General features: G+C 37.8%; 1 protein-coding gene across 2 annotated transcripts; it reads left to right on the top strand.

Moving 5' to 3' along the window:
- The first annotated feature begins 14,556 nt into the window (after window positions 1–14,556).
- LOC133873875 (uncharacterized) lies at window positions 14,557–21,793 on the top strand. Of its 2 annotated transcripts, none has more exons than XM_062311662.1 (3): window positions 14,557–14,829; window positions 15,053–15,556; window positions 21,364–21,793. In XM_062311662.1, the coding sequence occupies exons 1-3, from the start codon at window positions 14,679–14,681 to the stop codon at window positions 21,705–21,707; spliced, it is 999 nt and encodes a 332-aa protein (XP_062167646.1). In that variant the 5' UTR covers window positions 14,557–14,678; the 3' UTR covers window positions 21,708–21,793. The 2 variants fall into 2 exon arrangements, with proteins under 2 accessions (XP_062167646.1, XP_062167645.1); XM_062311661.1 differs by having other exon boundaries at window positions 14,559–14,829; window positions 21,358–21,793.
- The last annotated feature ends 3,762 nt before the right edge of the window (window positions 21,794–25,555 follow it).

Genomic DNA, 25,555 nt, shown 5'->3' with positions numbered 1-25,555 from the left:
TTTATACCAATTTTTTTTCTTCATTAAAATGCTCTTCTTCGAGAACAAACGTTGATCGAGGTTTCCTGATCTGTAACTAGCTAGAAACGCCTGATCAATCACCCCCAAAGACTTTCTGGTAAATCAATTACTTGTCAATCTCTCAATCCATAGCAAACCACTTCCCATTAAGAATAGAAAACGGATGACCACTGAAAAGAGCTGGCCCTCACGTTTGGGCAACTAAAACTTTTCCTATTTCTTTGACTTCTTTTATAAAATATAAAAAATTCTCATGAACTGCCGACAACCAAGAAAGAAAGACTTGCTAAAATGTCTATGAATGAAGTACATGTAATTAACAAATGAATAATATTAGACTCACCCTCAAATTTCAAGAAAATCACAGCTACAAGCTAGCCTACAATCATCAGGGTAATTAAATGAATATATACTTATATTTTTGTACTGATTCTTATATTTTATATACATGGATACATTTAGTAAGCGGAATATCTATCACATTATAAAAAATAAAATAAAATAAAATAAAATTAAAAAATTGAATATAGAGTGCTTTTATTATGAAGGAAAAAATGTTAAATAGAATAGCCTAACTTAGTGTACGTTAGAGTATATACATGATCAGGCTCAACGCTAACATTTGAAATAATCATTCTCATTACTCACAAGAAAATATTTATTCTTTAAATTGAGGAATATCGAATATTGCATTTTATCACTTGTTTTGCTCAGAAGTGATCCCCACAAACTTACAATAAGCAGTTGCAACCTTCTCAGAATCATAAATCAAAACCAACTTATGCTTGAAAATATTGAAATTATTATTATTATTATTATTATTATTTTACAATACAGATTTACGTACATTCAGTACTCTTGGACATTTAATTTTATTTATTTCGATTACATATATGCATGAAAACAATTATGAATTTTCTTTGGCTAGCCTTAAAGAATTAATGGCAAGAGATTACTGCTCGAAGAGTATAAAAACAATGGGACTATGTAAGCTAGTTAGTGGAACTTTTTTTTTTTTTTTTTTTTTTTTTTTTTTTTTTTTTTTTAATTCAAACATGGGAAAGAGGAAGGGATCAAACTACGTACAATCCAACCGAACCACAACGGAAAAGGCAACAAAAAACAAACACAAACAGGTAACAGTAAGCAATGGTAATTATCGATGATCCTAGAAAAATCATAAACAAGCCGGACATTTCCTAGGGCCGCACTAGGCGGTTTTAAATGACAAAAGGACTCAAAGAGCCCCAACTAGTAAAAACAACAACCACCGGGAGATGGCTGTTGCTGAAGAACCACTGCCAAAGACGGGAGAGGAACCGTTGGTAAAGAACAAAACCCAGCTACAACAATCTCCACTAATAGACCAGCTTTCAAAGGAACTGGGAGATTATAACCCAAACCACATAACAAAACCAACAAAACACAAACAAAATAACAGAAAACACCCACAAAAGTGTGGGAAAACAACAGAAATACAACGAAATAGTAGCAGCATCGGCGGAAGAGGAGCTCGAACGGTGGTGGACGGCTATCTACACGTCCGCACGTGAAGCACACGTGCCAGCGAGTAAGATCTACTCGCGGGCGCGTGTGGGCTACGTGCCGATGCGTAGAAGCCGAATGGAGACAAGATTGGTGGCGGATGGAAGCGGTGAAGCCAAGGAGCACGGTGGTATGGAGTGTTTGAGGGTGGGGCTTCCAGAAATAGACAGATCTGAGTTTGAAAAACCCAAATCCAAAAATTTCAAGAAACTATCGGATCCGCCAAAGGGAACGGTTGGGGTAAGCGGAATTCAAGAGGACATTGGAGGAGGAGCCGATGTTGCTGTTATTGAAAGGTAAAACCTCAAAAGAGGTAGATAGGGCCTCAAAAGAGGCAGGTAGGGCCTTCAAGAAGGCGGTTGGAGCCTCAGAAGAGGCTAGAAAGGGAGGGGGAGGTAGGAAAAGGGAAGAAAGGGGGAAAGAGGATGAGGAGGCAGTGGATTCCAATGCATCCTCCCTGGTAACCATGACTAACAAAGAAGCTTTCTTCAAGACCAGGAGAGAGAACGGAGAAAATATCCTTGATTTAGGAGTTTTTATAATTTTTAGTCAATGGACTTATTATTTTCAGCTTCCAGTTGCTATATTTTCACTCACTCTACTATGTGTAACATACTCCAATGCCATCTCATAGTCCTCCTGCAAATATAAGAGAAAAGGTCACTCCATAACTCATTATTGGATAGGCTTAGGACGCTTGTCATGTCATGACTTTTCATAGGTTACTATTAATTATAATTGCACTATACTATTTTATTTTTTTAATATTCAAATACTTTTAATGACTTTCTTATATTTTGCATTTGACCCTTCTATGAAATTATTCCTAGTCGAATGAAAGTCATAAAATGACTGTCACTTTAATTCACTACCTCTTATTCTTTGGTACCCAATTTAATCCCTTGATTATACTCGTATTTGTGAAATCTCATTTCACCTTATACATAAAGTTTTTAGTAAGTTTTATTAAAACACTCAAGCTCGAGAAAAAGCAGAATAAACCAATTATGTTAGTACAATTTTCAGTATGGTGTAACAGCTCGCTCTACAAGGGTCTTCATGTCTCACGTCTGCTGCAAAACAGACAAAGTTAAGGGAACACGCCGGGGATTGGCTGACGTTTCTCCTCTGATGCCTAGTTAAGTCAGTGTCTAAGTGTATATTGTATTCAAGCGTAATAATACCAGTCTTGTTTTCATACCTGAGATCCACACCTATTTATAGGCTAAGTGATAAAATACCTTTATCACATTAGGATTTCGTTTCGTTTCTTCTCTCTTGACTTAGGAGCCGCCTAAATCCGACCTCAACTCGGAATCATCTTCCTTCCAAATTGAGGTTCTTTCCTTAATAGTCTCAAGAAGAGATTCATGACAACAAATTTGGGATTAATTATAATACCGGATTTCTAGGGACTGTGCGCGATCCCAGAATATCCGAGATCGCGTATAATCGGATCCCTAGTCTGCTACGCTAGTCCCGAGACAATACCTTCCCGGGACTCTTGGGTATTTGCTCCTGCGGGTTAATATCTGATGTGCCTCGGGCCCATACTTCCACACGGGCTAGTGTGGACTTAGAGGCTCATAGTTCTTGACGTGGGTTGGGCCAAGTAGGATTTTTCCAAACAAATTCTATTAAATCTATCTCAAATGGATATTTCTTATCGCTTTGATTAAATCAAAGGATTATGAATTGTTTACACAATGCTACATGTGATCACTCAACACACCATGATTTTAACTATACATGATCTCACTTCTAAATGTATCAAAGTGACTTCCATTTCACATTTTAATTCATAACCCTCTCAAGATTGAGAGTCAATGCTATAAGTAGTCGTGAATTCAAGTTATTCTTTTGACAATATTATAAAAGAATAATAACTAACGTGGTCCATTAAGTGCATTATATCCACACCAACGCATCAATTAAGAGTCTCCACTTCACATAATCAAGATAAATCATCGTGATTGATATATTATAGTCTTATAAAATGGAATGTGTAATTTCATTATTAACTATGAACAATAGTTTACAACATGGGATAATTTGGTGCATGTGGACATCCTCATCATAATTCCAATAGGCCAACTAGTTAGCGCTAAGTCGCCCACGAAAACTTGGGGCCTGCTGGCACTACAAAAAAACTAACAATTGGCCGCGTGTCTACAGTACCTGTTACTATAGACACGCGTCCAGATAGACACGTGGCTGATGGTATAAACATCCGAATTGGCCACGTGTAATTAATCCACGTGGCCGATTGGACACGTGTATTTTATACACTTGTCCAGTTAGACACGTGTATAAAATAAACGTGTCCAACTGGACACGTGTATTATTACACGTGTCCAGTTGGACACGTTTATTTTATACACGCGTCTGACTGGACAAGTGTATAAAATACACGTGTCCAATTGGCAGCGTGGATTAATACACGCGGCCAATTGTACACGTGTCTAATTGGACACGTGCATTATTACACGCGGCCATATGTTGCCACGTGTAATAAGTACACATGGCTAACTGTGAATTTTTTTCCAAATATATATTTAAAAAAAAAAAAAAAATTGTATTTAGGATTTAAAAAATAAAAAATAAACTTACTTTCTTAACTATATATCATAAGGTTAAGTTTTAGGGCTACTATATATATCTATATGTAAACCCTAACCTAATTTACATATTGTACTATATACATTTACATAAATGGATGTACTGTAAATAGTATACTTATTTACACATTGTACTAACTGCATAATTAAACCAAATTCGGTACTATACATATATATATATATATATATATATATATAACACCAAATTAAGATTTGGTTTTGTACACCATCTACGTTAAGAAAATAAAAAAAAAAAATGCAGCATAACAAAGTTAAAAATCCTATCCATAATACTATATACATATATATAATATATGCATGCATGCATCCATGTAAACGGTTTAGAAACTATATACATTTATAACGACTTGTATATACCCTAACATTGGGGTTTATGGCTATATATATATATATATATATATATATATATATATATATATATATATAGTATACTTATATAGCTATGTATAGTATATACACTTAGGGTTAGGGTTTATAGCTATATATAGTATATACACTTAGGGTTAGGGTTTATAGATATATATAGTAGATACACTTAGGGTTAGGGTTTATAGATATATATAGTAGGTATATACACTTAGGGTTAGAGTTTATAGTTATATATAGTATATACACTTAGGGTTAAGGTTTATAGATATATATAAAAGATACACTTAGGGTTAGGGTTTATAGCTGTATATAGTACATACACTTAGGGTTATGGTTTATTTTGCTATATAAAGTACATACACTTAGGATTAGGGTTTATGTCTAAAAAAATATATATTTAGGATTTTGTACACAATGCATAATCTTAAATTTCGCATGTTGAGTACATAAACTTTATACATAATGCAAATACTTTGGTTTTAGTCCTATATGTAAATACTATACTTGGGGTTTATATGATGAGTTCTTTATATATATATAGTATACTTATAAGTACGTAAACCCTAACTAAATTGACATATTGTACTATATGCATAATTAAACCAAATTTGTGCTATATATATGTAGATATCCATAATTATACGTTTAGGAACAAAAACAAAAATGCAACATAACAAAGTACATACACTTAGGGTTATGGTTTATGACTATATATAGTACACACACTTAGAGTTAGGGTTTATGGCTATATATAGTATATAGTATATACACTTAGGTTTATGGTTTATAGCTATATATAGTACATACACTTAGAGTTAGAGTTTATGGCCATATATAGTATATAATATATACACTTAGAGTTAGGGTTTATAGCTATATATAGTGTATAGGGTTAGGGTTTATAGATATATATAGTATATACATTTAGGGTTAGGGTTTATAGATATATATAGTATATACATTTTGGGTTAGGGTTTATAGCTATATATAGTACATACACTTAAGATTAGGGTTAAGGTTAGGGTTTATGGTTATATATAGTATATACACTTAGGATTAGGGGTTTTAGGGTTTAATTTTATGGTTAGGGTTTAGTTTTAATTTAGGGTTTTGTATAGTATATATATATATATACTTAGTGTTAGGGTTTAAATTTAGGGTTAGGATTTAGTTTTAATTTATAGTTTACGGTTTAGTTTTAGGGCTTAGGGTTTAGCAATGTGTACAGCTCATATTTAGGGTTGCATGGGTTTGTATTTGTATTTACGTGAATAAATTATATATATATTTATATATATAATAATTTATATATAATTATAATATATTTTTTTTATATTAAAAAACTCTACAATTGGAGATGTGTATTTTAAATACACGTCTCCAATTGGAGACGTAGCATAATACCACGTCCCCGATTGGACACATGTACGTAGTACACGTGTCCAATCGTTTGGCCAGGTCCACTGCGCGGGAGTTCGCCCGCGCGCCACCTGGCCAAACAATGGCGATTTTTTTGTTTAAAATATTTTTAATTTTTTTTTAATATTATATTTTATATATATATATATATATATATATATATATATATATATATATTATAGAAATGGGTAGCTTCCAGAGGAAGCTACCCATTTCTTACGATCTCTCTCTCTCTCTCTCTCTCTCCGTCGAGCTCAGCCGGCAGGCGACAGCCCGTTCCACTGCCTCGCGGCCTTGTCTCCGGCGTGGTGACCGTCCACCACCGATCACCTCTCTCTCTCACTGGCTGTCTCTCTCTCTCTCTCTCTACTGGGACTACTCTCCGGCACCTGGGCACGGCCGTGCGTGGATTTGCTCTGGTAATGGTCATTTTGCTCTCTCTGTCTACCGGTTTCTACATATATACATGTAGATATTTTCCTAACTTTTTTTCTTCTTTGTTCCTCCAAATATGCAAGTATATATATAAGCAACCCTAAATCCATAAACCCTGAAATTTATTGTGAGTATTTTGTCCCTCATTTTTTGTATTTGATTTTTTTCTTCTACATGTATATCCGGCTGTGTGCATTTTGCTAATTTCCTTGTGATATTGTTGAGGTCTAAATTTGTTTGGAGTACTGGGCAAACAACAGATATTTTTGTAATAATTTTTTAATTTTTTTCTATTTTTTTTATTGCAATGTTACTGATTTATTGTAATTTGTATACATATAATTTCGTTTTTTTTTTTTTTTGTTTTTATGGACTAGGTATTTCGGTTTTGCTGTATTTGGTTCTTTTCTTTTTTTTTTTTTTCTTTTTTTCTTTTTTTTTTTTTTAACAATGCTTCATGTATTTGGTTATTACACATTTGATGAAATTTTTGTGTCATGTAGGGTTTTATTTATTTATTTATTTATTTTGGAAGCCACGTACTTTTTCACTATGTTGTTGTGTTCTTATTGTTTTTAATTTTTTGGTTCTAATTGTTGATTTTTTAGTGGAAAAAATCAAACAATATCCGCTATTAGTTTAGCGTTATAAACCAACGATGAAACTTTTGAAAATGATAAATGGAAAAAAAAAATAAAAAAAAAATAATAATAACAAACAAACAAATCAAAAAAATAAAGAAAAAAATCAAACACTTTTTCTAATTTTTTAGTGGAAAAAATCAAACAATATCCGCTATTAATTTAGCGTTATAAAACAACGATGACACTTTTGAAAATGATAAATGGAAGAAAAAAAAAATATTAGTTTGAATAAGAAAGAAAAAAATTAAAATTTACCGTCTACTTTTTAAGAAATACCTAAACTTTAACCCTAAACTTTAAATCCTAAAATCATAACCGTAAAACCAACACAAACCCTTAAAAAAAAACACCAACACAAACCCTTAAAAAAAAATCAAAAACCCTAAACCCTAAACCCTTCAAAACAAACAAAAGCCCTAACCATAAACCCTACACCCTTAAAAAAAAAACTAAAACCCTAACCCTAAACCCTAAACCCTTAAAAAAAAAAAAAAAAACTAAAACCCTAACCCTAAACCCTACACCCTTAAAAGAAAACTAAAACCCTAACCCTAAACCTCCCACAAACCCTAAACACTTAAAAAAAAAACTAAAACCCTAACCCTAAACCCTAAACCCTTAAAAAAAAAAAAAAAAACTAAAACCCTAAACCCTAAGCCCTTCAAAACAAACAAAAACCCTAACCATAAACCCTACACCCTTAAAAAGAAACTAAAATCCCAAACTGTAAACACTAAACCCTTAAAAAAAAAAAAAAACCAAAACCCTAAGCCCTTCAAAACAAACAAAAACCCTAACCATAAACCCTACACCCTTAGAAAAAAACTAAAACCCTAACCCTAAACCCTTAAAAAAAAAAAAAACTAAAACCCTAAGCCCTTCAAAACAAACAAAAACCCTAACCCTAAACCCTACATCCTTAAAAAAAAACTAAAACCCTAACTCTAAACCTTAAACCCTAAATCCTAAACCTCCCACAAACCCTAAATCCTAAACCCTAAACCCTTAAAAAAGAAAAAAAACTAAAACCCTAACCCTAAACCCTAAACCCTAAACCCTAAACCCTAAACCCTAAGCCCTTCAAAACAAACAAAAACCCTAACCAAGCTAACACAAAATGAGATGGACCGACTGCAGAGTGACGTCTTTATCACATTGTGCAAGCTAGAATAGGTATTTCCTCCAGGGTTTTTTACCAGCATGGTCCACTTGGTCGTGCATCTTGTGCGCGAGTGTAGACTTGGCGGACCCGTGCAGTATAGGTGGATGTACCTGGCAGAGAGGTAAAATTCCGTTAGTAATATATATATATATATATATTTTGATTTAATTGGTTCACTAAACGAGGACAATTTATTGTCGTGTATATGTGTACACCAGGAGTATTGGGAGTTTTAAGTCTAATGTGCGCAATAAAGCGGCTCCTGAGGGGTGCATTGCAGAGGGGTACATAGCGACGGAGCTAGTAACGTTTTGTTCTAAGTATCTGGATAACGCACCAACCTTCCACAACAGACCTCAGAGAAATCCTAATGGATCCAAGGGAGCGGGCACGCGAGTTACCCTGAACCGGTTGACAATGCACCAGATTCATTGTTATATTGTGTTCAACTCTGACGAGTTTCACATTTTGCAGATGTAAGTAGTCTTTATATATTTAATAGAATTCGAATAAAAATATTAATAACAATTATTATGTAATTGTATACGCTGAGTGTAGGATGCACAAAGACGCGCTTAGGCGATCATGCGCTAGGGATCGCATTACGGAGGCTCTTATTGAAGCACAACATCATGAGCAATTCTGCGAATGATACCGTGCATATGTAAGGAAATAGTGGTAATTTTGAAATTTGCAAAATTTATGCGTGTTCAGTGTAATTAACCTATGTGATCTTTAATAATTGTAATTATAACATAGGTCGATGGCCTGGACGATCAACGTAGGGAGGAATTGGGCCACAAATTGGTTATGCGTTGTAGAGGGCTAAAGGAGGCACACAAAGACGCGCTTAGGCGATCATGCGCTAGGGATCGCATTACGGAGGCTCTTATTGAAGCACAACATCATGAGCAATTCTGCGAATGATACCGTGCATATGTAAGGAAATAGTGGTAATTTTGAAATTTGCAAAATTTATGCGTGTTCAGTGTAATTAACCTATGTGATCTTTAATAATTGTAATTATAACATAGGTCGATGGCCTGGACGATCAACGTAGGAAGGAATTGGGCCACAAATTGGTTATGCGTTGTAGAGGGCTAAAGGAGGCAGCAGTCAAGTACAACAGGTACGTGGTAAATGGGAAACTGTTCCGCACGCTTGCCCATGATGTGGGAAGGAGGACTCGGAACAGCAGCGTATGTGTTTCAACCGTTGAAGGCGAAACGTACTACGGGCAGTTAACCGATATAGTTGAGGTCGAGTACTATGACAGGATTACGTACGTCCTATTTAAGTGCAATTGGGCAGACCCCACGATGGACAGAGGATTCAAAATGGACGAGTATGGCCTAGTGTTTGTCAACTTCAATCACCTCGTCCACAGGGGAGAACTGATTAAGGACGAGCCGTACATGCTTACATCTCAGGTAGATCAAGTATTCTACGTCGAAGATGGAAGGAACCCAAATTGGGTGTGTGCAGTTAGGGCCAAACCGTGCAACGTGTACGACGTTGGTCAGGGGGAAGGGAGTAATGAGGCAGGTATAACCTATCATGAGTGCGTACTGCTCGTACTAGCCACTGATGAACTACCCGATACAAATGATGAATTTGAGTACGACAGGCCCGACATTGATTCGATTGAAGCTCCCGTGATACAATGATTGATATATTTATTGTTAGTACAATTCGCTTGAACTCAATACAGTTTTTTTTATTTGCATAAATTTCATTGTATAATTTGCATATTCATTAATAATATATAAAATACAAATTTTAATTAATTTGTCTACATTTATTCGTAAGTATCGATGGACCAGAGACCCCATCCTTGTGCATATCGGGCACCCCGCCTACCCGTGCCCCCCATGACCACGCCCGCAGATTCGACGGCATTATATACTGCGCCGTGGCCACACCACCCAAATGCCGCTTATAGACCATTGTTACCGGGTACGATGGCCGTGCCCACGTCAGATCACGGGCAGACCAGCACAGCTAGATATTCCAGTTCTCCATATTCGGAGCTGCCGACATTATCTCAGATAGGATACACCCCACCAGGTAACGTAGCTCGATGGTGGGTGCGAGAGGGGATGGGGCCACTTGGTTATGCGCCGTACTTTCCGTATACATATAGTGGACCTACTAGACCTATGCCATGTGGATCTGATAGTGAGACACAGGATGATAGGTTTCCTCTACCACAGACCGGGGAGATGCAGATGCCGGCTGTAAGGTTCGGACAGATGCCAGCACAGGCAGCGATACAGGGCCAGATTATGGGGTTGAGACAGATGCCAGCATCGGCAACGAGTTAGGGCCTGGGGCCTGGACAGAGCCAGGTGCCTTTATCTGGGGAGAGCCAGGTGCCTTTACCTGGTGAGAGTCAGGTGCCACTTTCTGGTGAGAGTCAGGTGCTACTTTCCAGTGAGAGTCAGATGCCAGATCTGGGGGGGAGCCAGATTCCCCATGAGGGGGACGTTGCGATGTTGGATACCGATCATTTGGCCCCTGATAGCCCTCAGGATATGCTTTCAGATGATGATGAGCAGCCTTCCCCAGCGGGAGGGGTTGGCGAGGAGGTCGTAGGCGACCCAGCGACCCAGCGCATACAGATTGACCAGATTCGGCTGATGGGTAAGTACATATTTAGACATCATTAAAACTCATATTATGTTACCAAAAATAAATATTAAGTTTGAAAGAAAAATAAATTGAAATTTCAATTTATTAATATAATTATGTTTTTTAGTGTTAAACAATTAAATGTTGTATATTTTTTTTTCATTAGGGTACAACCCAGACGGAAGCATATATTATGAGGTGATTATGGACCTAGAGAGAAATTGGGTGCTCCCGAGGGGAAAGAAGATTGTATTGCAGTACAATGCTGCGATACAACCTGTAGGACGAGCTTGCAATTGGTTTAGGCAGGCTGAGGGCATGCTTATCAGGAGCGGGTCCTTCATACATATGCGGGACGAATGGGTGAAAGTAGATAAGCAAATTAAAAAGGCTATGTGGCATGCGCTGATGGTATGGTTATGAATCTAATTTATTTATTTATTTTAATTAAATCTAAGATTAAGTTTCTTTTGAACTTTTAAAATTAATGCTTACATTGAATGTGCAGGAAGAGTTCTATTTACCTGTATCAGTAGACGAGCGCAAGGCACAACAGGAAGCGTAGAATGATATTGGCCGCAAGCACCGCTCGTGGAAGTCGAAGTTCAAAGCCAAGCTACATATTCAAGACGGTGACACACCCAAGATTATATGTGTGAGAGTGCCAGACAGGGTTTTTGTGAAGTATGATGTAAAAGATGTAGAGTTTCTGCTGACCGACTGGTGCTCTAAGCAAAAAAGGGTATGTAGGTCTTTGATTGTATGACAAAAAAATGTTGTGTTTTTTTAATAACAGTTAATTTAATTTTGATTACTACTTTAATTGTGTCAATGCTTACATTTTTACCATCATGTTCAATGCGTAGGCGACCTCTAAACGGATGAAGCGTTTGCGCGAGCAGAATGACCTCCCCAATTGTACGGGATCCAAAAGTTATGCTAGATTTAATCACGAGGAGGTATGAACAAATATATGTAAATACAATATTTGTTGCTAATTGTTGCTAATTGTCACTATTTTCTCGCTCTCTGTTTGTTATATATTTCAACTGGATGGCGACAGACATGTATATCTGGCACGCCCCCCACTCGCACCGAGTCGTTCGTGAAGACGCACACAAGGAAGGATGGCACTTACCTGAATGAACGCACACGGGTCCTATGTGTATGCTACTGATCTATTTTACTAATATTTCTAAGTTTTGTGTGTGATATGACATTATTCAATATATGTGTATTTTATGTTAATGATGTACAGGAGAGGATGACGCAGAATTTATCCACTGATCCTGCCGCCACGCAGAGCGTCTCACAAGACACGGTGCGTTGGGTACCGAACGACTTGTACGAACAAGCGATTGGGAGGCCCGAGTACGCGGGGAGGGTTCGGCAGGTTAGGCTAAACGTTACTCCTGTTCGTGGGACGTGTTTCTCGTACAGGTCTCGCTCACAAGGGGCTCCATCAGAGGGCACATCCCAGGCTTTGGCTGGACATGCCCGGGAGGTGGCGGATTTGCGGGCGGAGCTACGTGCCGAGCGAGAGAGAAACGACGGCTTGGAGCAGCGCATGCGACAGTTCGAGGCATTCATGTCCTCTATGGGAGTATCGTATGGCACAGTAGGTGCTCAGCAGTCTCCACCTGCAAACGTAGGTAGCACGTCGTCTGTTAGTAGTGCATCTGCAGGTATGATTTATATTGTGTATACGACATAATTATTTTAAATTTCTTTTCATTACTTGTGTGTAACTTTGCGTATAGTATTATATATTATAATGGTTTTTATTATTTGCAGGTAATGCGACAACGATTGGTCCGTTGTCGCCCTCTGAACGACGGCTGAGCCCGCACTCCCCTGTCGGAACACCATCGCCTGTTACACCGTCCCTTGCGCAGCAATCGCCGGGTGGCCAGTACACACCTGCGACGATACTGCGTGATCCGCACAAACGTCCTTTAGATTCGTAGATATTTTATGTAATTATTTTTTGTTTGTAAATATTTGTGTAGTTAACAAATACGTTATTAATTATTGATTTGTGTAATTTAATGTTTGATATTTTGGGATAAAATAGATTTCGCGATATTTTAGGCTGGAAATAACAAAATTACAGCAAAAAAAGAAATTACAAAACAAATTTCAAAAATAATTAACCTAAATAAAAATACAATTAGGTATTTATAAAAGAATTAAATTAAAAATTAAATTAAATAAAAATACAATTAAAAATTGAAAAAATAATAATATATATAAATTAAATTAATTTGAAAATTATATTAAAAATAATATAAATTAAATAAAAAATATAATTTAAAATGTTTTAAAAAATAAAACATTTTGCCACGTGTATCACAATACACGTGGCAGATAGTTTGCCACGTGTATCACAGTACACGTGGCAGACTTGCCACGTGTATTTTAGCTACACCCAGATCTAACACGCTTCGAACACGTCGCTAGTGACACGTGGCCACCTGTTAGCCACGTGTATAGTGTCCGTACACGTGGCTAGATGAAAGTGGCAAAATGAACAATTTTTTGTAGTGTGGAGTTCACAAATATATAAGGGACCAATTGGTCAGCAGAAGGTTTGTCGTTCCAATGGTAGCCTCAACCCAAGTTTAAGGCCTAGGCTCACCAAGCGGCATACATACGTGGTACACTAGAACTCTTGCCCTCGCATACGCCCCAAACAGTAAGAATCCTATAAAAGATGTCATTCGCCTATTTACCAACTTTCTGATTTCAAACTTGTTCGATAAGTAAAAGAGCTGTTGGGGGGCACTTCCTCAAAAGAAAACTAACTTATGTGACTTAACTATATATCTTGTCTGGTTTGAACCCACTTGGAAAGAAAATGAGCTGTTGATGCCAATTGAAGGAAATTAAATTTCGAAAACGCATCACTTTCCATACTGGCTCCTTGACTTTCAATACTTGCCTTATTGAGCCAGCATACCAATTAAAAATGAAAAGCCTCTACAAAGGTAAAGCGATCCACATCATAAGTATGCAAGCTCTCTCACTCTTTTTGCTTACATTTTGTCCACATATCCTCTTGATCTCACTCTCACTAATTTAAGTATAGGAGATAATTTCGCCGTCACTCTCAACATGCCACTCTGACTGCTGATCCTTTTGTTGATTTTTTTGCAGATCTCCTGCACCATATGTTGGATGCGCGTGATCACTGTATCAACATATTGTTTGTATTACGAAGGGATACAGTATACACCTCCTGAGCCTGATACCTTCACTCAAGTTATAACCATCTATTAAGATTATAAGATGCAGTGGGGACCACCATCAATTATTATGGTGCGATCACCCTCTTACACTAAAATAAAATTTAAAAAAAAAAATAAAAAATTATAGTAGTAAATGCAGTTGCAAATAAATATAGGAAGGACAATTCCAGAATTAGTGCCATGGGATCACAACCGCATGAACTAGAGTCATTTAAATCGCCCCTCTTCGTTTCTTTTTTCTCTTCCCTTTCTCGGTGGGAGCAGTCAGCAGTCACAGAGATCTCGCACCATCCAACCCCATCTTAAATAACTCAATTTATAAATTTTTTTTTTTTTATAAAAAAAAAAAACGGAAGCTCTTCCAAAAAGAAGTCCACGTGCTTAATTTGCTTTTTACGTTCAGAAATCAGACAACAGTGACCAGCGCTTTCTCTTTTTCTTCAAAGCACCCAATGTGTTACCGTTAATATCTCTCTAATTGCTGCAACTCGCACACTTGACACTTCTCTCTCCCTTTCCCAAAAAAATTCTGACGCAGGGAAACTCAAAGAGTCGATCAGGATCTATGAAGAGACACGATCATACTATGGTGTCATCATCTTCATACAGGGAAAATGTTGCGCCGGAAACCCTCCATGGTAGGAGCATCGGATGCATGTCCGGCGTTATCCGCCTTGTTGGCAAATACCAAAATCGACACAAATTCCTCACTTTCGGTTTGTTTCTTTCTTCTATCAACCCTATACTAGCTAGCTATTTTGCATCATTTCAATCCCGCGCTTTAAGAAAGAACACTCTCCTAATTAACTGTTTGAACCATGCTGTTTCTCTTTGAGAATAGATTATTATGTTCGAAAATCATGAACTGTATCTCTTTTTTCTCTTTTTTTAGAACGAGAATGCTTAATATATAGGTTTCTTGTTTGGTTTTTGGATCAGGAAAGAAGCAGGAAAAGAATGTGGTTTCTTCTTCGACAAAACTAAAACCCTCCTCGGCTTCCCCATCAGTAGTGCAAGGACAAAACAGAAAAGAGAGAGACGGCACAGCCATTGATCTCCGGAGATTCTCTTGCGACATGCAAAGGAGCCCGACTCTGCCGGCAGACATACGGCGCTCGCCGCAGAACTTCCCGACTCCTCCGGCGCTGGTGGCGAGGCTGATGGGGTTGGAAGCCATGCCGGAATCGGCTGCCGATAAGAGAAGGAAGCTGTTAGGAGCATTGGAGAAATGCAACGAGGACTTGATCGAGCTCAAGAAGATCATCGAGGCCGTACAGTTGTCGGAGCGTCAGAAATCAACGGCCACGGGTGTTGAAGGCGAAATTAGGAAGGCGAAAAGGTGTTGGGAGTTCAACGGCCAGCCGAGTCCTGTGTCAGTGCTGGACGAGTTCAGTGGCTCTCCTTGGAGCGCACGCTACTGCCACTCCACTAGAAACACAAACGGTTCGTTTTGATCTCTTTGTTTTGGTTAGTTTGGTTTAATTAATTTAATTTAATTTAATTTAATTATGTTTGTCTTTCACTTTTCTCAGATATGCATTAATTGCACACGTAAATTGATATTTAAAAAGAAAAAAGAAAAAGGAAAATTAGGAATAGAGATCTATTTTGAGGTGGAATTAGTTAGAGAAAAATAATGTTAATTATGAAGTTTGTTAAGATGAACTTTTGTGTTGGGAAAAGTGCATGTAAGAAGGTTTAGGATTCCAACTTTCCAAGTAAACGATCATAGCAGCTAGTGTGAGTGGGGGCCCCATTATTAACCATTTTACAAGGATACCGAGTTACAGCTGTTCTTCTTCTTTTCTTCTTTTCTTCTTTTCTTTTGCGTGTGCGTGTGGGGTTTGCGGTGGTGAGGGACCATCCATATTCCATAGAGAATGCAGCGGGTCAAAGATTGGTTGAAAAGGAAGAAAAACTATCATCTTTGATTGCTTTGACTTGGCAGAAAACCCACCTAAAAGCAGCTTTGGGTTCCACCATACTCACTACCCCGATGATGCCTTCGACCACAAAGCATCCATGCGCGTGCCACACTACTCATTCAGTACGGTGGACCTCCGCCAAAACGATTTTTAGTATTTCGAGGCAATTCTATCATCTCAGTTGTCAAACAAAATTAATTAAGCCGAGATTCAATGAAACTTCACTTTCATTTTCACTTAACAATGTTTATGAACAACTCTTTTACTACATCTCCGGTGGAGGTGCTACTTTAATCAATAAGTTAAATTTAGTTATTTTTGTCTTTTTTTCTTCTTTTAGTAGAGTGTTTATTCAAACCTTTTTCCTAATTTCATGAACAGTGAATAGCCACTAGTGGTTATTCACTGTTCACATATCTACTATTTTTTTTTTTTTTTTTTTTTTTTTTTTTTGGTCTTTCTCTTCCCTCTTTCTCTCACTCCTCTCTCTCGCCCTCTCTCTCGCCCACTGGAGAAGACAAGGTCCGATGCCGACGCCGCTCCTCTGAATAGGCACCGGTCTCCTCTCTTTGCGCCGACTCCGAGATCCGACCGATCCTCCCAAAGCTCCGGCGCCGAACGAGGCCGTCCTTGATGATCCAGATGTCATCGTCGTCTACGTGCCCCTGCCCATCGACCTCCACGTACGCTGGGCCATTCTCGTCGCCCAGAAGAAGCAACGCCTGCTGCTCGAGAAGCCACCATCGATCACACCGATTCTGGGCCTTGGGTGTGGGTGGGCAAATGGACGTAGAAATTGAGGGATTTAAGGAAGGCCCGGTAGGTGCAGATGTGGAGGCCATCAATGAGCTCGTCCACGTCGACACCAAGCCCTACAAGCTTCGCGGTGAGATGCTCGACCTCCAGCACATCGTTGCCTTCCTCCCCCACACCAAAATCTATGCCTTCGTCGACTACGCCGTCACCGTCGAATCCGATCTCTGCATCGTCACTGCCAGAGATGGGTTGGGGTTGGGGGTTGGGGGTTGGGGGTTGGGGGAGACCGGAGAGTGAGAGGGAGAAGTAAAAAAAATAAAAAATAAAGAAAAAGATTAAAAAACAATATTTTAAGAAAATGAAGAGTGAAATAGAAATTATTGTTGGAGTGTTTTTAAGATAGCCAGTGGTTAAAGTAGAGATTGGTACTTTTTGAGTAGCTATTTTAACTCCAACTGCTGGAGATGACCTTACATGCCAAATCTTACTCTTCTCCAACAATAACTCAATTAGGGTTCAAATATTTATAAATTCAAAAACTAGATTTAAGGTACATTTGGTTTGGTGCGCTAGAATGAAGATTCTCTAAAACAAGAATGATCAGTATTATTAAGATTCCCTAGAAGCTGAGATTTAATAACCATTCATATTCATTGGTTTAATTACAACACACGAATGACTAAAAGTTCTAACTAGAATTGAATAATATTTTAACCAAGTTTCTTAAAATATCCCCACTCTAAAAATTATTTATCCCCAAAAAAACCAATGGTTTTTTTGGGTACAAAAAAATAAAATAAAAATAATAATAATAATAAAAATTGTCTCAATGGTTGGCCGACCATCCCAACAAAAACTTTGGCGTAGTCACACTAACCCTCTAAGCCCCTCGATATGGACACTGAGCAGCTCCTGGGGTAGTGCAACCACTACTCCCTTCCCTGATGTCTTTGGAGTGGTTCCCGAGCCAATCGCGACCATTATAGGAGAATAATTATTCCATAACAACTATCATTCCCAGTAGTGGTGCCGCAACCAAACTATGGAATGGTTATTACATTTTTATGTCTATTCCTATGTACCAAATGTGCCCCTAGTCTACGTAAATTCCGATAACCAAGGACTTCTTTCCTATCCTGTTCTTGACATTTATTCCTACTAAACTATAACTCCTAAAGCAAGATAGGGTCATAACATCTCTTTGATGTAATCTTTTCTTGGGAGTTAAGTTAGAGACTAATAAGAAGTAAATCTCCATTTATTTTATAGTCTAACAAGGAATGAATCTCTAATTTAGATTTTTTCCTTACTAGAGTCGTTATTCTTAGAAGTTAAGACCTAATTGGTCTCTTATGTAATTGGTAATCTATTGTTTTTCTATTTAAAGGGAAACTATCAATAAGAAAATGATGAATTGATTAAAATTTTAGAATAAAGTTTTATGTGTTTTGGATGTCAAGGCTCCTTCGAAGTTACCATTGGAGATCACAGCTTTCTCAAAGTAACCGATTTATCATTTTCTATGTTTTGTTACTAGTGGATTCACATCAAGTAATATCAGAGTAAGGTTAATTGTTTTCTACAGCAATCGTTGATCCATGACTACACAACAACAATGTGATGATAGGCTCCTTGAGATTCTGCACGAGGTATGCTCTATCGTGGAGCATATCAACGATGTGTGCCATCAAGTTGCCTTAAAAACCCAACCCAGCGTCCCACCTCCTTGCAACAACACACAACCCGCAATTCTTAACCTTTTACCACTTACCCCATCGGCAACACTCTTTCCCTTAGCCTCACCCAAACCCCTTGCAAAGTCGTGCCATTTGAGTCCTCTCCACACATCAATTCACTAGAATTGTGGCTCATGAGAAACAAGAAAAAGATAAACATTTCCTTTGTTTGGTGCAGAAAACGAAAAAAGAAAAAAGTCTTGGTCAAGTCAAACAAATAAGAAGAAAACAAAGCGTCAAATGTTCTTCTTAGAAGAAAAAGAAAAATCAAGAAGAAAAGGTCACTGTGATGACCTTTGCTAGGAAAGAAGAAAAAAAAAAAAAACATAGAAGCGAAAGAAAAAAGGTCACGTGATTGAAAGGTAAGAGGTCATTTGATTGTTTGACGGGCCTTGATTCCTACACAACAACACCCCCTCACATGGGGGTGGGGCCCAGTGTGTGGGGCCCACCCCCATGTGAGGGGGTGTTGTTGTAAATTTATCATTTTCCTTGTTTGACATGCACAAGAATGGAGAACGTGCCTTGATCTTAGTGATTTTTAATATTTTTTATTTTAATAGTTAAGTGATAGTTTTAGAAGTGGTAATTGGTTTTTATTGTCCATATTTTAGTTTTCATAATTCTTTCTGGAGGGCAAGAAAATTGTTAGTGGAGGGGAATGATGTAATCTTTTCTTGGGAGTTAAGTTAGAGACTAATAAGGAGTAAATCTCCATTTATTTTATAATCTAATAAGGAGTATCCATTTATTTTATAATCTAATAAGGAGTAGATCTCTAATTTAGAATCTTTCCTTACTCGAGTCGTCATAGTCTTAGAAGTAATTGGTAGTCTATTGTTTCTCTATTTAAAGGGAAACTATCAATAAGAAAATGATGAGTTGATTATTATCTTAAAATATAGTTTTCTGTGTTTTGGAAGTCAATCCTCCCTCAAAATAGCCACTGAAGATCACGGCTCTCTTGAAATAGCCGATTTATCATTTTCTATGTTTTGTTCTTCCCCTTAAAAGTTCGCCCTTGCCCTCAAGAACAAAATCGTACCTTTATTTTAGTTGGTTGCTTCTTCTTCAAAACCCATTTGCAAATAAGTCACCTATTCTAGTAGCATCAATAGCCCCTGTTGTTGGAACTCAGACAATATTTTTTCCATGCTTTTAAATGCATCCATTAAGGCCTAACATCTCCGCAGCCCGTTGGAAATGTTTGGCCATCTTTTGCATATCTCAACAACAACCACTTGGACCCCTTGAAATCTTCCCTCATCAAGTCATCCGCTTGAACTTTTATGGCATTGGAGAGACAATGCTGCATGGTTTGTTGCCCAAGCATCAAGCAAGTAAACAAATTGTCCATAGGAACTACAAGATCAGCTGAAGGACGCCTTCAACATCCAAGGGTTGCAGACCAACCATAGAATCATGTTCAGTAAGTGGAACACATTACTTGTCTGTTTTAAGATTTAGTAAATCCTATTTCTGAAAAGAGCAGTTGACAATCGGATCCAATTTTTCTCCTTATTTTCGTGTTCGTAATAGTGGCGAAAAGAATAAAGGTATGACTCTTAGCTAGTTGTTCAAAAATAGTGGCTTCGAGTTTCTCGATATGTATGTCAAATTAGTCCAAGTCATACAAAGATAACTCAGTTCATTCTAAGTCCACTTATTCTCATCAGACTTGAACCTAATCAAAATAAAACAACAAAACAAAGGTTCAAAATTTGTTTTCCCTTTTCGCCTAACCAAAAAGAATCACCAAATTAAGGAGTCTGATACAAGAACTTTTCTCTCATTCATGGATCGCATGAGTGGATCACCTACGTGGCACTGATGTGCTATCAGTGGATCCGATCCCTTCTTCATCCTTACTCTTGAGAGGTCCACTCTATTAGAGCTCATGTTGCTAACAAACAACTGAACTTGCTCATCATTCTGTTAACACCAACTAATTTTTTTGGTAAAACGGTTTTTGTTGTTGTAGTTTCAGCTTTTGGAATAGATCTACTGCACCTGATGTTGAAACATTCACTTGTATAATCTTTTGTTCTTGAGAACACTATTTAAGGTCTCCTAAAGACTTCTTAAAAGTTGAAGGCTCAGTAACATGGATAGCTGCTAGTACCCGTGGGATTTTCCTATTGGTGGTGGGGCTCCTTCCATGGAAATTAGGTGCATGTAACCTTTTAAGCAAAGTCTCTTTTGGTAGAAAATGCAAGGGATTCATTTACTTATTGGAACCATAGGGGGAGCATGTGTTGCAGGTATCCCTGCAATCTGCGATCAAATACAATTGATCCAAAAATTGTTGTTATTAGTATTAAAAGGACTGCAGGGTTAGTGAAAGTCGATGAAATAGACCTTTCATACTAGGATCCTCATCATTTCAAGTGAAATAGATAGGAGTATATTAACATGCTACTCAATAGTATATTAACTTATTAACTATTTAGTATGCTAGCCATTTAGGGTCTCTCCAAGCTAAAAAGTTTTGCAATCAAAACTCTAATTCCATATTAATATACAATGCTTACCATACCTTTAATACTGATATATGTGTGACTTTTAATAAATTAGTTCACTCTATCACCCCCACATGTCAATCAATCTGTTAATTTTGTCACTGATTTGAACATCGCAGTAGGTATTTGTAAATTAATCTCAAATTAAATTATTGATTGCAAAAATTTGTTGTTTTGTAAAATATTATAAATGATCTCATGGTTCAGAGTGAACAGGTACAAGTTAATCTTTTTTTAATTCAAAATATTATAAATTTGATTTTCTTTTTGTATACTTTTCCTTTACTTTTAATTCAAAATTGTGACAGATGCAGGACGAGTGCAACAGCAGCAAAGGCAACTAAGGAAGAAGCCAGGGGAAGAGGAAATGAGTAGCATATATTTCCATGAGAGAATGACAGTCGAAGCAGTAATTCAAACGAGCTCGAGAGGAGAGAAGGAAATGAGTAACATATGGAGCAGCAAAGCCATGATAGAGAGTTTAGAGGAAGTGTGTAGGGACATTGCTTGGGGAGAGAGGAGGGAAATTGGAAGAATTGGGTTGGCTCTTCAGGATCACATATGCAGCGACTTAATTGAAGAGATTGCCAGAGAAATGGGATCTTGTGGCATGGATGCACTGCCCTTTGAGGCATGTAAGAGAAGACTCTGTTTCTAAATATTGGTGTGTTTTGTAGCCTCATTGAATATAAATATGTTTTTGCCCTAAACATTTTCTTTAATGCCATTTATTTGTTTTCCTTCTATTGGATAAGGCCACAGCAAGTAATACTATACATTACCCTCCGTCACCCCATCCCACCAAAGCCTATGCTATGGGGACCACACCACGTAGACTTCGAAAGAATGGAGGGATGATGGGACGGTGATGTATAGCATTACTCCGAGAGGACTGATAGATGTAGAACAAAGTTCCCTGCCATTTCTATCTAAAAATTAAAGCTTCCCTGCCATTCCCTATCCAGTTGTTTACTTTTATTATTTTGTAAGGAAAACATAACGTTACCATCTCTTTTATAACAAAATAAAGTTGAATTGAAGTTACCATTTATTTTTATATAATATATATACCTTCCAAATATAGTTGGGGAACATAATGAGGTTCAAATTAATTTCTTCCAAATGCATTAAACACAATTAGTAGTAACATACGTAGATTGTTTTGGTTACTTTTTAAAACATAACTTACAAAAAGAAAAAGTTCAAATTAGTCCCTACAATTTCTTGCGATTTCAATTTAGTCTTCAAGTTTCTTATTTCAATAATTAGATCCTTGAGTTTTACTATGATTTCAAATAGATTTCCTGTCAACTTGTTGTCTAATTAATCGATGGCACGCCACACCATACCCACAAAGTTAATGGACGATGAGACATGATTCGTGCCTGACACGGCATACATTCCAACAAGAAAATTTACCCCAAATAAAATAAAATAAAATAAAATAAAATAAAAAAAGAAGAAGAAGAAAGCAAAACAACACAATAAAAAGAAAATAAAACATCAAAATTTAAAAAATTTAAATAAAAATAAAAGATGGGGTGGCAACGGTGAGGATAGGCCTTCTTCACAAAAGGGTGATTGGCCATCCTACATAAGTAAAGAGCGACCACCCCTTGACTTCACTCAACACCAAATTCTGTCACACCAACGCTCAATTGCCATTTTTCACTCTGCTCCACTCTTGACACAAATCCCATCGACAAGTCTTTATTGAAACTCACTGAGGCCTTATTTGAAGATGAGCTCTAGGCTGCCACGTACCTTCGCATCTGCTTCTTCCACAAGTTCCGCTCAAATGCCTTTGGCATCTGTTGGGAAATAATCCCACCGAGATGGCCTGGTCAGGTCTGCACAGGCCCGTGAAAGACTTCTTGGTCACCTGAAGCCCACGAAGACAGCTTATATATGGACATCTTCGGTTAGAGAATATCTTGGGAGCGCCGTATCTCAAGAACGCTATGAAGAATGCTTATACCATGTCACCTCAGAGGCAGATACGCACTAGGAGACCATGATCGGTGAGTATAGCGTGAGCTAGTCTCGGGACAACGAAAGAAACTTATACGATACAGCCCGGTCTACATTGGTCCTGGGACAAGTGCCCACCGGGACTACTGGAAGGCAACCCCAACAGAGGATACGCGGGATCTTTATCCCGATATGCGAGGAGGGATTCGCGGAGAGAATCCACCCTGATATCACCAAGAAGGTTGCGGTGAGGTCTCAATCCCGGATTTCCCGGGTAACATCTTTTCCCACATGATTTGGGATAAGAGTTTAAAAATAATTAATGACTCTAAACAACATCAACCAAACAGATAACCAAATATGAAAAACAGTAAAAACAAATAATATAGATATTTGGTTACTGTTAGTATTTTATATTGGCAACATTCTGGTTGACAAAAACACTTTATATAACGGTTACTTTTTAACAGGATTATCGGTTCTATTCAGAATCTTCAAGTAATATGGACAGTGTCTCATTTCATGCCATGTGTATGGTTATAAGTTTCTAAGAAGAAGTCCATGAAGATTCCATGCAATTTTCAAGACAAAAAAAAAATCGGTTCCTGTGCAACCGTCTGGATGAGCCTTTGAAGGCATCTGGATGCCCCGCAGTGTCTAGTAGATTGAATTGAAGACGTCCAGACGTCAGAGCAACACCGTCCGAACGCTAGGTCAAGCGTTTCCAATTTCTACACAGAGTTGAATTTCAAAAATCGACACTGTTTGGGAAGGTTCTGCAAGTCGTCTGGACGACGTGGCAACACGTCCGTTCGAACGCCGAAAGGAGTTATAGCGAAGACCGTCCGGACGTATACCTGTTATGGAAAGAATTACGCTATTCTGGAAGGCAGTCGCAGAAGATCGTCCGAACGAGGCAATCTTCCGTTCGGACGTTCGACAGCCAGAGTCCGAATTTGTCTAGATTTAGGATTTATGTAAGCCTATAAATAGAGGGCTCTAGGCTTGTAAATTGTATGAATTCTGTATCGAATTCCACAGTGCTTAGAGAGGGTGTTTAGGGAGAATCAAAGATCCGTTAGCTTTCTAGCCGTTGCCGGTGTGTGCTCAACAGTTCGTGTGAAGTCTATCTTAGAGGTCGGCCCTAAGGTAAAGGAATCCATCAAAGACCCCTTCAAGTAGGAGACTTGGTTGGGAAGCGTTTACGATGGGCTTCGTGTTATAGTTAAAGGTATGAGTACTGCAATGGGTTTTGTGAGTACGAGTGCTTTGTAACTTGCTTTGTCTTTAGATAGTGGATTTCCTGGGTTTGGCTGCCCCGGAGTGGTTTTTATCTTCACAGAGTTTCCACTTCATCAACAAATATCTTGTCTTCTTTAAATTCCACATTTAAGATATTTTGTTGCACACAAACGCACACTTGATATTTTAGAAGTCATTTATTTATTTTTTTAGTTACGAAGTGAAAACTCTTTGCACCAAAGAGAAAAACCACTACGGGGCAGCCAAATCCAAAAAAATCAATTATACTGAAGAAATAGCTAATTACAAGAAGTTTGTACTCAACCATTTGCAATAGTCACTCTCTTGAATTCTAATAAGCGTCTACTTCTCTACCTCTCTCCCAGACCCTTCTGGAGAGTTTCTTCAATTGATCTTCCATAAATGGAGCTCCTCTCCAATCAGACTTCAAGGGTTAAACGATACAAGTAACACTTTAAGAGATACATGAATCTGTTTAAGCCTAATAAACCTTCTCTTAGCATAATGGAATTCTCTACAGGAATTCTTAAAGAAAGATTGCTTAGAAGCCCCTTTAAATAAGCTTTAGAAACCTTAAAACAATACGGGAACAAAATTTTAGGCAGCGGCGTCTGGACAAGCCAACGCGTGTCCAAACACTAATCAAAAAGAAAAACTTTATGTGAAGTGTGTCTAGACAGGTAGCCCTAGTGTCCCAACACGTGCTTGAAAAATACTTCTCGGGAAGTTGTGTCTGCTGGGGTGTCCGGACATCTTTGAGAACGGTTACACTTGGGAAGTCGCGTCCATTGACTTGTCTAGACGCTATGCAGAACAGAGGCTCTCTGGAAGTTGTGTCCGCTGGCTGTCCGGACATCTTGCAGAATAGGAGCTCTTTGTGGGTCATGTCCGGACACGACTTTTGGCTCTAGAAACTAAAGAAGGAACTTGATTTCTAAATGATTTGAGTGCCAAGTTCTTCAACAAATAACTAACCTTTTGTCACAACAATGTAGCCAATCTCAAAAGAAACAAACTCCTCATTTGGCCATTCTAGGACAAAACAGTTACATCAAAAAAATTACTCCCCATTTTTTATCACAAAAAGACAAAGGGTAATTAAAAGAGTATACAACCTAGAAAAAATAGTTTACAAGTCCAAAGAAAAATTGAGTCCAGAGAGTAACTAGAAAATTTGTTTATCAAAAACAACAAAGAAATAGCAAAAATCATGGCACTTGCTGGTCTTCTTGGAGAATATTGCATAGAGTGGTCCGAACATTCAGCTTGATA

This window comes from Alnus glutinosa, chromosome 7 (genome assembly GCF_958979055.1).
Source record: "Alnus glutinosa chromosome 7, dhAlnGlut1.1, whole genome shotgun sequence".
NCBI lineage: Eukaryota > Viridiplantae > Streptophyta > Magnoliopsida > Fagales > Betulaceae > Alnus > Alnus glutinosa.
This window is presented reverse-complemented; position numbering and strand designations above follow the sequence as displayed.